The following is a 15,000-nucleotide window of genomic DNA, read 5'->3' as shown; positions in this document are numbered from 1 at the left end:
AATCCTTAACCCAATCACCCCTATAGACCAGTCTTTCATAATGGCAGCCATATAAAATACTCTTCTGCTTTAATGCTAATAAGCCTTTCTAGCCTCGCTATGACGAGAAAATTTAAAAAGAATACTTGTTTCAAAATGAGAGCAGCAGATCTAATTAACATAAATACAAAAGAATGTAAAGTGGTCTATGGGGTTTGACATTCACAACTAAAATTGTTTGCTTTTCGGAGAGAAAGGTCTGAGGAACTACTGTAGCAAAATAATATTGGGTAGCAGCCGTGACAAATTTCAACTGATTCCAAAAGTGAGAAAGACACGTAGTAGCTGGTCCATGTATTTGAATAATACACCCTTCATCTTTTGCAACTGAGACAAGTCCCCTTTCTAACAGGCAGAAGCTTAAAGCTACATGTACTTGTCAGAAGCAAAAATGAGTATTTTATCTGTTAATTGTCAGAAGCAAAAATGAGTATTTTATCTGTTGAGTATTTTTGGTTTCTTGCCAGTTCTCACCATACAAAATCAGATAGAGCATAATCATAGGTAACATCACTTTTGACATGTTCCACTGAGAAAGTAAATCAGGCTTTCTTTTTTTCAGCCCATTCCTCCTACATGTATTAAACTATGCAATACATCCCCCACCCTCCCACTCTCAAAAAAGGAGAAGTATTGCCTGATGGTATGGTATTGGGGGGAGGGGGGGTGGGGGTGGGTGCCATTTTGATTTTCTTTTGAACTTTTGAAGGCCACAGAAACCCATGAGTAATTAAGCCACAGAAAATGCAAGTTTAGGGTTGCATTAACTTTGTTGAGCACAGAACAAGCTCCACTTGATGGTGAGGGATGCTCTTTATCAACCAGATTTCAGAATTCACTCTGTTATTACAGTACTTGTAATGACAGAATTGATCAAGACAAGGTAGTACCAAGAGGAATACCTGACCTCTTCACTTCAGTACATCCATGAATAAAATAATATTTTTTAGCATTCAACAGTTTTTTACTAAATACAGTAACGTTACGCTGTGTGTTTGCATTACATGTAATACAAAATAATTTAAGGTTTTAAAGCCAGATATGAAACTGCGGATGTTTCTCCTGCAACAAACAAAAGTTCACTGTTTTGGTTGTTTGATAGTCATACGGACGAAGAATAATTATCTCCTTTGCAATCGCACAGAATACATACACTTTCAAAGACTTTTCTCTCGAAATACTATGGAAGTAATTTTCACTAACAAGCTACATAATTTGCAGGTTACAGCTAAATTGTCGGGTAGATTGCGCTCTCGATTGGAAGCCTACAGAGTAAACTTCAAATACCGCACTGGTCTGATGGTGTCGAAGACTGTTTACAGTCTGTGTGATTGTTGAGTATGCTTCGATCATACAGCCGAAGAATAATTACATGTATCTCCTCTGCAATCCCACAGAATAGTGTCATTCATTGTGATTTTTTCTCAATTTCACCAACCGGATTCGAAAGAGGACTAAACTCACGGTTTTCTGTGTTAATTGCTCCTGAACAAAATTCTCTGAGAAACTTTCACAGGCTTTTCTTTCATTTGTATTCCCAGTTGAGTTTGTGCTATTAAGCTATCAAGGAATCAGTCAAGTGACCAGCTCATCAAAATAATTCTTGATTCCTTCGACTCAATTCTCGATTGTCGTTCCTCAATCCTCGCGAGAATCGAGGATCGAGTCGAGAATCGAGACTCGAAAGAGACTGTCAACTTACTTTTGCACGGTACTGTACTTTCAACTTCAACTTCAACCAGGGGGTCTTTATCCTCATTAATTTTCTCTTTATGCACAGAATCTTTGTAAAGTGCACCTGATGTGACTGCAGATACCTGTTGCTCTGCTCTCTGTAGTTTTGCACTACCACTTGAATCCATTCCTACATGTGTAAATACCACAACAGATGATTCAATTTTATTACCCTGGGACACTGACCACGCAATCTATTGAATAGGCAAATGTTGAATCTCACGAGCAATGTTATTAAGTTGAACATGCTGTAGTACCGGTAATATTATTTATTTCATGAAAGATCTTTACGTGACTTTCAGTGTAAGCTATTGAGGATGTTTGCTTTTTGCATCTGAACATACAATGTAAAATTAAGTTGTCATTAAGAATGGCCACTGTTTTTGTCTCATTTATACAACAACCCTTCTGTTTTGTCAGAATTCTGAACTTTCATTCTTGGTAAACTTCACTGTGAAGACAGTGATCAATTTCCTCTTAACCATCATGAAAATGTTCAGGACATCCATTGAACCTTTCCATACAATGTACTTAATTATATGTCTCAATATCAATAAAAAGGAAAACTGTCCATTAATTAAAGACTAATAATTCTATGAATATAATTGGGGGTAAGAGCACAGGCATTCCTTCAGAATAACTAAATTTGTTATACAATCTCATAATTAAATTCACCTCTAATGAGATCTAACAAGAGCTCTCAACCACTCAACTCACAAATGGCTTAATACCGTGCAGATAAGTTTACCATGGCCATACCTGCCAACTATCCCAGTTTTCCCAGGAGTCTCCATTAGTTTTCATCAAAACTCATGGTCTCCTGATTAGAGCACCAAATCTCCCGGGAAATACCAACCATGGCCTTTTTCAAAAGGCAAAAAGGAAAATAAAACAAGAAGTGGATTTAGAGTTCTCATTTGAGCTGTTCTCAATAGACAAACTTAAAACAGAGCAATCAAATAGAGAATTATTTTTAATGCGTATCATAATTGGTTGGAAATCAACCAATCAAATTGCACAATACATGGTAGAAAGTTGACGTGGTTATGAGAGCAATAGCAATACGGTATAGTACAAGAGAGACGTCTGGAACTTTCAGAAGGCCTTCGGGTGATTTATAGAGGGTATTCAGACATTGCCAAAAATGACATTCTTACAACGCAAAGATTAGTTTCTAGACATCTCCAGATTTTTGTACTCTGGGGGTTGGCAGGTATGAACAGCAGATGTAAATATAGACTGAGTATATAGTAAATAAACAAACTCATAGGTTTAATTTCCATCTACATTTGTACAATAAGTATGAATTTTTTAAGGTCTCTAATACAACTGAAGCTCAAGTTGCTCCCTAAAATGTGATGACCATTGTGATTTAAGTTCCTTTCACAATATTGTATACCATGTGTGTACAAGGAACTTACCTGTAACTGGCAAACTGCTAACTGCAAAACGTTGTTCATCTGAGCCATCTTCTGCTGTGGCTTGAAAAGTAGAGCTATCTAACAAAGACACCAAAATAATATGGAAATTGGATGATTCTGCCACCATCAACTGTGATGAATAATTTTTTTTGAAAGAAGCAGGAAAAAAAAATTGATCACACAATCCAGACTTGAGGTTCCTGTACATGATGCTCTACGTTGGCCAAATCATGCACAAATCAACTTTCCTCAGGATTTGAGGACTTAACAATGTTCTTGTTTTCAATGAAAACAATTCCTTATTCACCCACCATACGTGCACTTTTTGGTTTGAATAACCAGTACTCTGTCGGTGGCTAATTAAATAAATGTAAGATGGTTAATTCTCACTTTCTTCTTAAATTAAGCTGAAGTTACAAACAGTTTCTTTTGTTTCGCACTGCCAGAGAAAACGGAACTTTTTGCACACAATAATTCTTGAATATCAAACATGAAACAACCAGGAAAAAAACATGCATTGTTTTGACTTTCATTTCCAACAAATCTGTGGAAATTAAAACAAAAATTCTAAAAATTCCAAAAATAGTCATTAAAGTATGTTTTTCTCTACACTGCATCTCTCTCTCCAACTGTAAGCTTGTCCAGACATCCTCCTTACTAATATGTCATTAGAGTATTTTAAATAAAGAAAATGTTGAAATGTAAGGCTTGTAAAAAAAATACAATTTTCAATGTTTGAGAAAACCTCCGGTAGTACAACAAGCTTTAACTTACACTCATTCACACCTAGACCCCCCCCCGCCCCCCCTTCCAAATCAACAGGTGAGTAAACTCATCTGGCATTTGATAGCCAGAGTAAAATCTATTGGTCTCACCCTCAGGAAGGGAAGGGTTCAAGGAAATAGATGTTGTTAAGGAGCAATCAACATATTTTATAGAATGTTCATGTTCTCAGATCCTGTAAGGATGGTGCCCACTAATTCAAACTTAAGGTATTTTTGTGCGGTTTCCTGAATAAGCAGGAAAAGCAGATCTTAACAAGTGTTATTGAAATCTAAAAAGAAAATTGGGGGTAACCACGCATTTTTTGAAGATAATCAATCAACAATATTAATTTTGTAAAAAGCTTTAAAATACAAAGAAATGTATGGCGTTCTTTTCCAAATTGAAGCTTAATAATTATCCCTGAAAAATGCATGGTTACCCCCAATTTTCATTTTGGATACCAAGAGCATTTGCTAAGATCTGCTTTCTCCGCATAGTTTTGAAACGCGCAAAAATATCCCTGTATTAATAAGCACCACCCATAGGAAATCGAGTCTCTTGAGATGCGCAGAACATATGCGCAATAACAATTATAGTAGGCACCGTCCTTAATAGGAGGTGAATAGTGGTGGATTTTTATTGTGCTGGGAAGTAGTAAGGTAAATATCCGCTACTTTCACCAACATTGAGTTGAATAATTCTTTTACTATAATTATACCACACTGCAAGTTGAATATTGAGCCGAACAGCCACCTTGTTTATTGATAAAATTTGCTCCTTTGCAAGAGTTGAATTATAGTACTTGCTACTCACTCCTGAACTTGTCAATCAGAACATGCGGAAAGTGCTATTCACTTATGTGGTATAATTATACTAATAACTAGACACAAATAATTATTGCTAGCACCTGCTCTTTTCCCTCTTCATCCCAAAGGACCAATAAAGCACACTTTTCAGTAGGTAGGGTTAACAGAATTTATGCTAATTGTACTAAATAACAACTCAAAAGAACATAAAAATAAGAAACACAAATAAGTACAATACCATGAACCATTTTCCACAGTTTCTTCACAAGATTTGCACACTGTTCCCTCCAACTGAACTTTTCTTTATAAGATTCTCTTATAGAAGTCATCTCACCAAGTCGCTTTTTATGTTTAGCCCTGACACTATCAATTTTTTTTGCCCATTTGGCAGGATCATTTGAGCGAACTATGCACGTGTCTCCAAAGTGAATCTCTTCTAACGCTCGTGCAAATCCTGAATTACTTCCCACAAGAATTGGTAAATGAGCGGATAGAGCTTCAAGGGCTAGAAGACCAAACCCCTCTGATTTTGAAGGCATGATGACTAGATCAACTTCACAAAAGAGATCCTTCATTCTTGCCCGGCTCTGTACAAATTTTCGCACCATCAGCTGTTCATCAGTAATTCCAAAGTTGAGAAGTCTTCTCCTGACCTCATCCTGCTTCCCATCAGGGGCACCCACAAACAGAAGATAACATCGTTTTCCTTTCAGGCGTTGATCGGCAAATGCCTTAACAGCAATGTCATATCCCTTCAGCTCAAAGTCCTCATCATCTCCACGCCCACACAACAACACCTTGAAATCATCATCACTCTCAACTTTGGCCTGTTGCACTAAATCCCCAAATTCCCTATTAAATAGACCTGGAACTATTTCAAAAATATCCTCATCCTTCTTACACCCCTGCAAATAGGAAGAATAAGCCTTTTTAAGTCTTGGTCCCACTGGAACAACAAGGTCAGCATACTTGCAAAGATCAACCTCATCCCAGTGCTTCTGTTCACCTCTTGAAGTAGGATTATCATAACCCTTATATTTGCTGAGATCTTCTGGAGCAGTATGCACCATGTGTACCCATTTACACTTTTGAAATTGTGGAGATCGTTTTATGATGTTAACTTGGCGGCCAAGTTTCACACCATGGCCAACAACAACATCTATTCTGTGATCTTGAGGTGGGAAGCCCAACCAGTCAAGAGGTTCACTGAAGCCTGGTTGTTGCCCTGCATCAACAACATTGATCCCAAAATTTTGGGCTTCCTTTTTCTCTTCATCTTTGCAAGCACCCTCTGGGACCAACACAGAAACTCTAACATTTGGCTGTTGTGACAGATGAATTGCAAGCTCTCTGTTTAATGTTGACAATCCCCCAGCCAAAGAATTCCATTCACTCCCTAAAAGAGTAATGTCCAGTGCTTCCTTGCTTTGGGAAAAAATCTCCTCTGCTTCTACAGATACTCCTCCTTGTGACATGATTTCAATTATTGCAATTGACAGACAACTGAAATGGTTAACAATGAATATAAACACTGAGTATTAACAGCGATTACCATATTTTACAGCCAAACGCTCATTCCGATATAAATCATGGTAATTTTGGCAAAGTCACATTTAGAAAGTAGGTGCTTAGTGCCTGCATGGGCAATGGACAAGTTATATTTGCACAAATTTGCCTAATATTTACTTTCTACACTACACAAACAAAGAATAGAATAAAGATAATTTGATCACAACTCTTTGTCATTATCCAAACATGGAGGTTTATGGGTCAAAATAAAACACTGACCGACAGTTTAGACTTGATATTAATGAGCACTGAAAGCCCAACTAACATTATCCAAAAAAAATGTAGGTACATGTATACAGTGTATCTCTTACCAAACCAGTAAGTGCCAGTACAGTGAAAACCTTTCTTTTTATTTCAAAAATTACACATGCTTATCAAATATCCTGACCTAGCACACAGGGTTGCACACAGGTGCAAGGACTCTTACTGCAGTGCCCATAATAACAGCTACATATACCTGTCAGTAACTTTAAAATGATCAACACATACGACTAATTGTCTACTAATTATGGTTAGTGTGTTCGACTGCGGAGAGACTGGTCTGGGTTTGGGCCCTGGCTGGGGACATTGTGTTGTGTTCTTAGGAAAGACAATATTATTTACTCTCACGGTGCCTCTCTCCACCCAGATGTATAAATGGGTACTGGCGAATTTAATGCTGGGAGTAGCCTTGCGATGGACTAGGATCCCATCCAGGGGGGAGTAGAAATACTCCTAGTCGCTTTATGCTACAGAAACCTGGGCTAGGCTCTGGCGTGTTGGGCCACTCGCTCGTAAGCAGACTTATGCAGAGCATGTGAAAGTGGCAATGTGGTTTTTGCAAGGAGAGGCTGGACTTGAAATCCAGAGTTTCTGTCTCCAGCCTCACTCGGACCACTGTTCAGTTTTGCAGCTGCCCTTGTAAATTGCCAACTGGTCTGTCTCCTGCCAGTTGGGATTCTAAAATAAGTGTTGTACATGTAATATTATTGTTCAATATTTCATTGACCCTGAAAAGCCCCTGAGGAGAGCAGACAGTTATGTGCAGGCACTTAGATGCTCTGACTTGCTTGTTTGTGACAAACTAAAGAGATCAATCAAAGGTGCACCGGAAATTAAAGTCTATGCTAAGCTTAAATGGCCGCCAACCCACTGGGCAATCCGGCAACACACTGCATGTACGTTTTGTTTTGTTTGTGTGCATGCTCACTGGAAGACCTGCACTCATACTTGTACTTTGTTGCAAGGGTCCTAGTTACATGACAGCTGTCCCAGGATAAATTTAAAGGGACCTCATGACTTATCATAAGCCTTGGGGTGATGTAGCAGCTCTCGTAACATATAATGCGATTGGCTTGCTATTCTAGCCAAAAACAAACGTCTAGACAATTGAAACAACTGCTCAAGAAGCAAACAAGTTCTTATGTACATCCGCCTGGTTGAAAATGCTCGTACCCGAAGGAAAAATGCAAGAAAAATATGTTGGTAAACAGCTCTTGATTTTCAAATTATCACAAGCAATACATTTGACAACGGAAGGATGAGTTATCCATCGCTTTTCTTGGTAAAATGACAACTCCTAAATACAAATCGTCCCTGGGTCTATCGCGTCTCAAGAGAAATCATCATATAATGATGATGAACTTTATTAATGTGTCGAGAATCTCTAGCGCAGAGCGCTAATTGGTGACAAAAACCGGAAGAAACTTAAGAGGGACTCCATTTCCAAAAACCGTTGCCAAAATGAAAATCAAAGCAGCTAAATATACCTTCTAGGGTAGCCTTAACAAATCCTGCTAGGTTTTCATCAGCGTTGCCAAGGGATAAGCACACTTCTACTTGCAGTAGTGTTAAGGTGCCTCCAGAACCAATGAGCCGTAAGATGGAACTGTCAGAGGGCGATGTGCTTTGCATCTGAAGATCGCAATTATGACACCCCTCAAATTTCAAAATGCGCTCTTTTTTTCGATCCCTTTTGTTCCTGTTGCAATCTGCTTTAAATTGCCGGTTTTACACCAGCCCTGGTGCCTACGTACCAGAACTTCTAAGGGTCTCGTTTGACTTCTGACTTGACTGTACTTGTTGGCGGCTGGGCTCCGGAAACGAGAAGTATTTCATTCTTATCCCCAGAGCCGCCCGGCCCACTTAGCCCATCAGGATGACCTGGGCCCGGTTGTTCGAAAGGCAAATTAGCATGAACATTTGTTTCACGTTTTCAACTTTTTGGTGAAAGTTTCTTTTGCTTATTTTTGTTTTCCAAGATTGACTTCCTCTCATGTAAATTTTTGTCGAATATCAGCGTTGAGTAGAGAAATAAACACCTTGGTTAATTTTTAATCTGGGATTAGCGTTAATCGGCTTTTGAACAAACGGACCCTGGGTTGTGTATGGCAAGAGCCAATTACAGCAATTTTCAATTTGAAATTCAATTTTATTTCAATGAGCCCCTTAGACCTTTAATTGTCTGTGTTTTATACAAAGTCCGCGGTCCGTAGTTCATAGTCCGTATTCCACACACCATATTTTCTGCTGACCGATTATTAAATTTCATTGAATTGAATTTGAAACTCGGTATTAAATATTGCTACAATAGCCCACAATTCAGTCCTAAACAAAAACATCATCTCGAGGCTCTGGGGAATAAACTCCTACAAATCCTTATATTTATTCCCCAGATCCTCGAAATGATGGACCATAATAACAGCTACCAGTAACTTTAAAATGAAAAGCACATACGACTAATTGTCTACTAATTAAAGTTTTCCATGCGGAGAATGTGAGGGAGGCGCGGTGGCCACATGGTTAGTGTGCTCGACTCCGGAGCGAGTGGTCCGAGTTCGGGTCCTGGCCGGGGACATTGTGTTGTGCTCTTAGGCAAGACACTTTACTCTCACGGTGCCTCTCTCCACCCAGGTGTATAAATGGTACCGGCGAAATCTAAAGCTGGGGGTTAACTCTGCGATGGACTGGCATCCCATCAAAGGGGAGTAGAAATACTCCTAGTCGCTTCATGCCATGGAATCCGGGATAAGCTCAAGCCTGATGGCTTTCTGGCTCTTATGCAGAGACTTTCGAAATGATGTCTTTTGTTTAGGGCTGAATTTGAATATATCGAAAGTGGCCTACTGCCTTGCCATAGTTGTGCCTCAGTCTCGTTTCCTTTTGTCAGTTTCTGAGCGACAAAGCCTGAAACCGAGAGAAAATACATGCTGTTATGGTGTGTCAGCTTACTTTTTTTTGTTGATTCTTTGCCCGTTCAATTAGCCATTATCAATTTAATTTTCCATAGCTTGGGCTGCCTGTGGTATCTACGGCAACGAAGTGTCAAAAGTAAATTCCTTAGGAATGACGGCCCTCTGGTGGGAAATTGCAAAGACATACGAAAAGCTTCTCGTTGTGTGGCGGGAAAATCGGCAGCAACCTTTGGATGGCTTCGTGGTCTGCTTTGGCAGCGTTTTGCTCTGGGTCCACCAATGGCTAAGCTCCGCCATCTCCTTAACGTCATTTCGTTAAACTCGTCATTATTTTACAATTTTTTCCAAATTTCGTATCGTAAGAGCACAGGCTTGCCAGGCTGGGAAGCATTTCCAAATTTATCTTCAAACTCTACATTAGCGTACGTGTAGCCGTACCTTTGGGAGGAGGGAAGGTCTAAGAAAAGCACTTTTGTTCAGTAATGACCCTTGTTAAATGTACGCCCAATTTTGATATCCATCACGAAGTGTCCCTTTAAATCTAAAGCCCTGGCCAAACGAGAGCGAGGGTTGACGAGAGTTGAAACTCTAGCTCGCTCTCGTTTGGCCAGGAATTCTCATCCACTCTCGGCCACTCACATCGGCTCTCGAGAGCTCTCATTGAATTTGAAACCTGCTCAAATTTTTCAAGAGAGTACGTTGGCAAGAGTTTTGTCTCCTTTGGCCGCGCACGAGAGTTTGGGAGAGAGTTTTGCGGTCAGTAGTTCAAAATCAAATCAAATCAAAACTTCATTTCATCACGGAGTCCATTTCACTAATAAGTGTTCTCTCATGGAGCCGTGTTTTACAACTACGATTACTAATAAAAGTTGTAGAATAACAGACTATAATTAAAAATCTAATTTACCTAAATGCTAAAAATGTAATTTACTTACAACTTTAATTTACTTAAAAAGTCTTACAGCATAACTTAATCTATTGTCGGATTTAACATTACAACGATTAAATAATTAATTAATAAATTGTCGGATGAACATTATAACGATTAAATAATTAATTAATTAATTAATTAATCAACTAATGCAAGAAAATTATTCAAACTAGTGGTCCGCTTTGCTTCGCCAGCCAGACTGTTCTAATTAAGGTAATTCCTTAGTATTGCATTGCGCATTCCTACTGCGCACGATTTTTGCGTCATTAGCAGGCGCTCGTGAGCACGTGCGCATACAAAACGTAAGAGATTTCGCTCAAACTAAACCCGATAGCGAAATAAATGCTCCTTTTCTCTCAAACGAGTACTGTGAGCCCCGATTTTTTTTTCAGGTATTTGCTAAGAACAGTCTAATAAAGAACACATTTGAAGAAGAAAAAAAGTTTGATAGTAGAACATGAAATTTTTTTGGAAAACAGTTCCGTATACTGGGTGTATTTTACCCAAGGCGAGGACTTCAAGCTAACCACGGAACTGTCCCAAAAAGTGCACTATTCCCACAACCAGGAAATCAAAGACGGCGTAAATGAAGCAATACTGCTTATGTAAATAAAAGAAGCTTTATTTTCAAAGTAAAATTTTGTGTCTTTGAAGTAACCAAGACTTAATTCTGTAGGAAGGTGATTCGAATTTTTAACGCGAAAACAGTAGAAATACCCCATTTAAGAGTCTGCTGACCCGTAAACAAGCACGGTGACCCCATTTTTTTATTGCATTTTTTTAATGTTCATATCATGAATGTTAATTATGCCAAGTTTCCAAAACGGACTTTGATAGTAGAACAATTTGAAGGGAATTACCTTAATGGCACCCCTGTAACGGAAACTCTTTTAAAGAGCTTCTGAGTTCGTTCATGGGATGAACAGATTTAGCTCTGAGTCACGAAGATTGCGTCGATGGATAGTATTAATTAGTATTCGCGAATCTTGCGAATATACATATATATATAACTGCAGACAGTACTGTTTCGGCCTTCTGGGCCTTATCAGTGCAGGGAGGTTAAGCTTATAAAACCACCCCAAATGTCCCACACATGTGGTACATCTAAGCCATGCCAGAGTGCTTAGACTAGCGAGCTAGTGAGCATGCGCAATTGCTAGCGGCAATGACTCATCCCAGTAGAGTGCTCAATTTGGACATGAAAGCAAAAGCTTTGTAATGCCAAAAAGCTATATCTAACTGCAGACAGTACTGTTTCGGCCTTATATATAGTTTAGGGTTAGGGTTACACAAGTTTAGGTTTAGGTTTCACGAGTAACCATCGTTTAACGCTAAAAGTCATAGTTATTGCTCCTCAATCGATTGAGTTCAGCGCTCTACGAAATACGTTCTACTCAAAAAAAGAAATTATATATATATAATGCACTCTGGCATGGCTTGGATGTACCACATGTGTGGGACATCTGGGGTGGCTTTATAGCCTAATCTCCATCCTAGTCGTCAGCGCTGCACTGATGAGGCCCTTAAGGCCGATACAGTACTGTCTGCAGCTAGTTATATATATATATATATATATATATATACACTCATGCAGTAGATCGTTCACTGCTTTGAACATATAGGTTTTCATTTGTTTGCACCGTCTGTCAGCGAGTCTCGTCCAGTTTAGTTCCGAAAGAATGTGAGAAGATCTTACATCACAGTCAGCACCCGCTATTATGCGAGCAGCTCTGTTTTGTAATTTTTCGAGTTTATTACTTAAGCCAGTACCGATGCCACCCTAGGCAGCCCTACAATAATCAAGATGTGGTAAAATGAGAGATTTGTAGATTGTTATGAGCACTGGTTGGAGGCATAGTGGCTTAAGTTTTCTTAGAGCTGCAAGCAACCTTCTGAGACGTTTCGGTTAACCGCAGAGTTATGGAGACCCCAAGATAGCGTTTCATTCACCTGTATACCATCCAAGACATTTATATGAGTCAACTCTTTCCACTGAATGGCCATCAAGGCAATACGAGTTACTAAATAGTAGCGAGATTTAATTTGTGCCGAATCCCAATGAGCAAGCATTTAGCTTTGAGACAACGTTAAGACTTTGGCGATTAGAATCAAGCCATTGTTTAAGGTTGCCTAAGTCACGTGTCAGGGATGAGAACAACTCATCAGGATCTATTGATGCATAACTGAAGGTTAGTATCGTCGGCATACATTCTTACATCAGACAACAGGTTACAGTTAGGCAAGTCCTTGATGTATAATAAGAATAATAAGGGTCCAAGTATTGAGCCCTGGGGACCCCACACCGTATGCAGTTATTTTTTTCTCCCAGCGGGCTCAGATAAAAAGGGAAAAATGATATAGCGTCGGATTCGGGGACCAAGGAAAACGCCAAAGCTGAATATACCGGCTGGCTAGTCACCACATTTACGTCAGAAAGGGTTTTCCCAGACTCTCTCTTTTGTTTGCACGTGAAACTCTGGACAAACTCTCGTCAACTCTCGCTCTCGTTTGGCCAACTCTCGATCACTCTCGTCGACTCTCATGAGCTCTCAAGAGTTTCAGCTCTCATCAGCTCTCGATCGTTCTCGTTTGGCCAGGGCTCAAATTAAATCAAATCAAATTAACACACATCATATCATATTGTTTTTTGCTGAGAGGGGAAAACCGGAGTACCCGGAGAAAAACCTCTCGGTGCAGAGTACAGAACCGACAAACTCAACCCACATATGACACCAGATATGGGAATCGAACCCGGGTCACATTGGTGGGAGGTGAGTGCACTCACCACTCGACGTCTTTCTGCACATTTTTCTCGACATAAAAGTAAACTGCGTAGCTGGCGGGATACTTTATTGCAGGATTATTTAAACACGCGGAAGTTAGTCGATAGTCACATCGTTGTGTTTTGGCGTCAAGTGGAAATCCAAGACTAGTAGTCCTCATGCCAGTCGCGGCATACACGCGGCCAAGGCCGTCGTGCTCGCGAGTGTTTAAATAATCGTGCGATAGAAAATCCCTCCAGCTACGCACGCTAAGAGTGACAGAACAATTACGTGCTGACGCACACTGAAAGCGGGTTTATTGATAATGTTAATTTCTTACTTTGCCAAACAAGAAAAGAAATTCATAAATAAATGAATTAGTTGTCAATTGATGAAATTATGGACTCCCAAAATATTACTCTCGACTCTCAACATGTGGTAGCTCCCCTTAATTCCAAACCCGCTTATCATCCCCCCCCCCCCACCTCCCATTCACTTTTACTTCTGCAGGCCGGGTCATTTGATAAGAATGCGTTCCATTGCCTTATTCTGGAATACGAACGGGAAAGTTTACTTGTACAAATTACGTATTGGAGAATTTTAATATTTTGGAATACAAAAGATACTTTTCATCTCAACAGCTTTTTCTGAAAAATCTTTGAGATATCTATCTAAATTTACGAAAAATCTAGAGGGTTACTCTGTTTAATAGTATTCCAGAATGTCAAACGAACGTGCCATAAAATAGGTCAACCGGGGGGTAGAAAAAACAACGAAAAAAACCCCGCTTTCTTTCGAAATTCAAAAGTAATAGATGTTTTGTTCGTTATCCTTGTTTTTAAAAGGGTTTAAATTTTCTGATTGTTTTTTTTTTCTTTTTGGTTATTACCCTGTTATCAGTTAGAATATTAGCCATATTTCATCTTCACCAGGAGATCATAACCAGGAGCCTTCAACTCCGATACTTGGTCTACTGATGGAACGGCATTTTTCACAGATGAAGCTATTTTTAGATGTGTTCTTAAAGGGGACTGTGTCACGAAATTTAGTTAAACTGAGCGACGGGGAACTGGCAGCCAAATCAAGCGAAACGTAAAAATAGTTACTTAAAACATTGAAGGAAGATTAGAATAAAACAGCAAATAAGAAAGGGATTTAGGAATGGGAAAATTTGAAGAAGATTAAAATGGATTGCAATTGGGCTTCATTTTTGACAACTGTTCAGCTTAACAGTTTTTCAAAGTTTATCTGTGTTGTTTGTAACTTAAATTATGTATGCTCGACAGACATGTTTTTTTGTTACGAATCTTGGAGATATGTTGTTTAAAAGTAATTTCTGTGTTAACGTTAAGTCACATAGCGAGTACGGGTGAGTAATTGGTAGCCACACAAAAATAACTGCATTGCCATGACACAGCACATTTAAATACGATTTGGCTTGCACAAATGACCGTTCTCAATCGCACGGGTAACAAGTTCTTATGCAAAACTTGTGATTGGCTGGAAAGGTTTGTTTTTGCGGGAAAAATCAATCTAAATATAACGACTCCGTCTGTAAAAAATGACATTCCACAAGCGCAATGAAGTTGTAGGCTCTTAGTAGGTGTGTTCCTGTACCACTTCAGATTGTTAAGATTGTTGTTGTTGTGACGTCTGATAAGTAACAAAACAACGAAGTCAAATAACACATATCACTTATTTATCTTACCTTAATTTTTTAAAACGTTGACAACGCTACCCACGAGATTCATCGGTCACTCCACGTTGGATAAGCCACCCTCCAGATTGTCATTTATCCAA

General features: G+C 39.2%; 2 protein-coding genes across 2 annotated transcripts in view; both read right to left on the bottom strand.

Moving 5' to 3' along the window:
* LOC138049337 (uncharacterized) overlaps positions 1–8,319 on the bottom strand; it is a 23,054-nt gene extending 14,735 nt beyond the window's left edge. The window contains exons 1-4 of the mRNA XM_068895585.1: positions 8,083–8,319; positions 5,004–6,268; positions 3,195–3,272; positions 1,742–1,903 (exon numbers count right to left, since the gene is read on the bottom strand). Coding sequence (XP_068751686.1) covers positions 1,742–1,903; positions 3,195–3,272; positions 5,004–6,240 — 1,477 coding nt within the window. The 5' untranslated portion in view covers positions 6,241–6,268; positions 8,083–8,319. The remainder of the gene's footprint in view (positions 1–1,741; positions 1,904–3,194; positions 3,273–5,003; positions 6,269–8,082) is intronic.
* The window catches only part of LOC138037462 (serine/threonine-protein phosphatase 6 regulatory ankyrin repeat subunit A-like), a 259,329-nt gene that overhangs the window by 40,990 nt on the left and 203,339 nt on the right, over positions 1–15,000 (bottom strand). The gene's annotated exons all lie outside the window — the stretch shown is intronic.

Source organism: Montipora capricornis, chromosome 1 (assembly GCF_036669925.1).
Source record: "Montipora capricornis isolate CH-2021 chromosome 1, ASM3666992v2, whole genome shotgun sequence".
NCBI lineage: Eukaryota > Metazoa > Cnidaria > Anthozoa > Scleractinia > Acroporidae > Montipora > Montipora capricornis.
The sequence above is the reverse complement of the archived record's forward strand: the minus strand, read 5'-3'. Positions and strand labels throughout refer to the sequence as shown.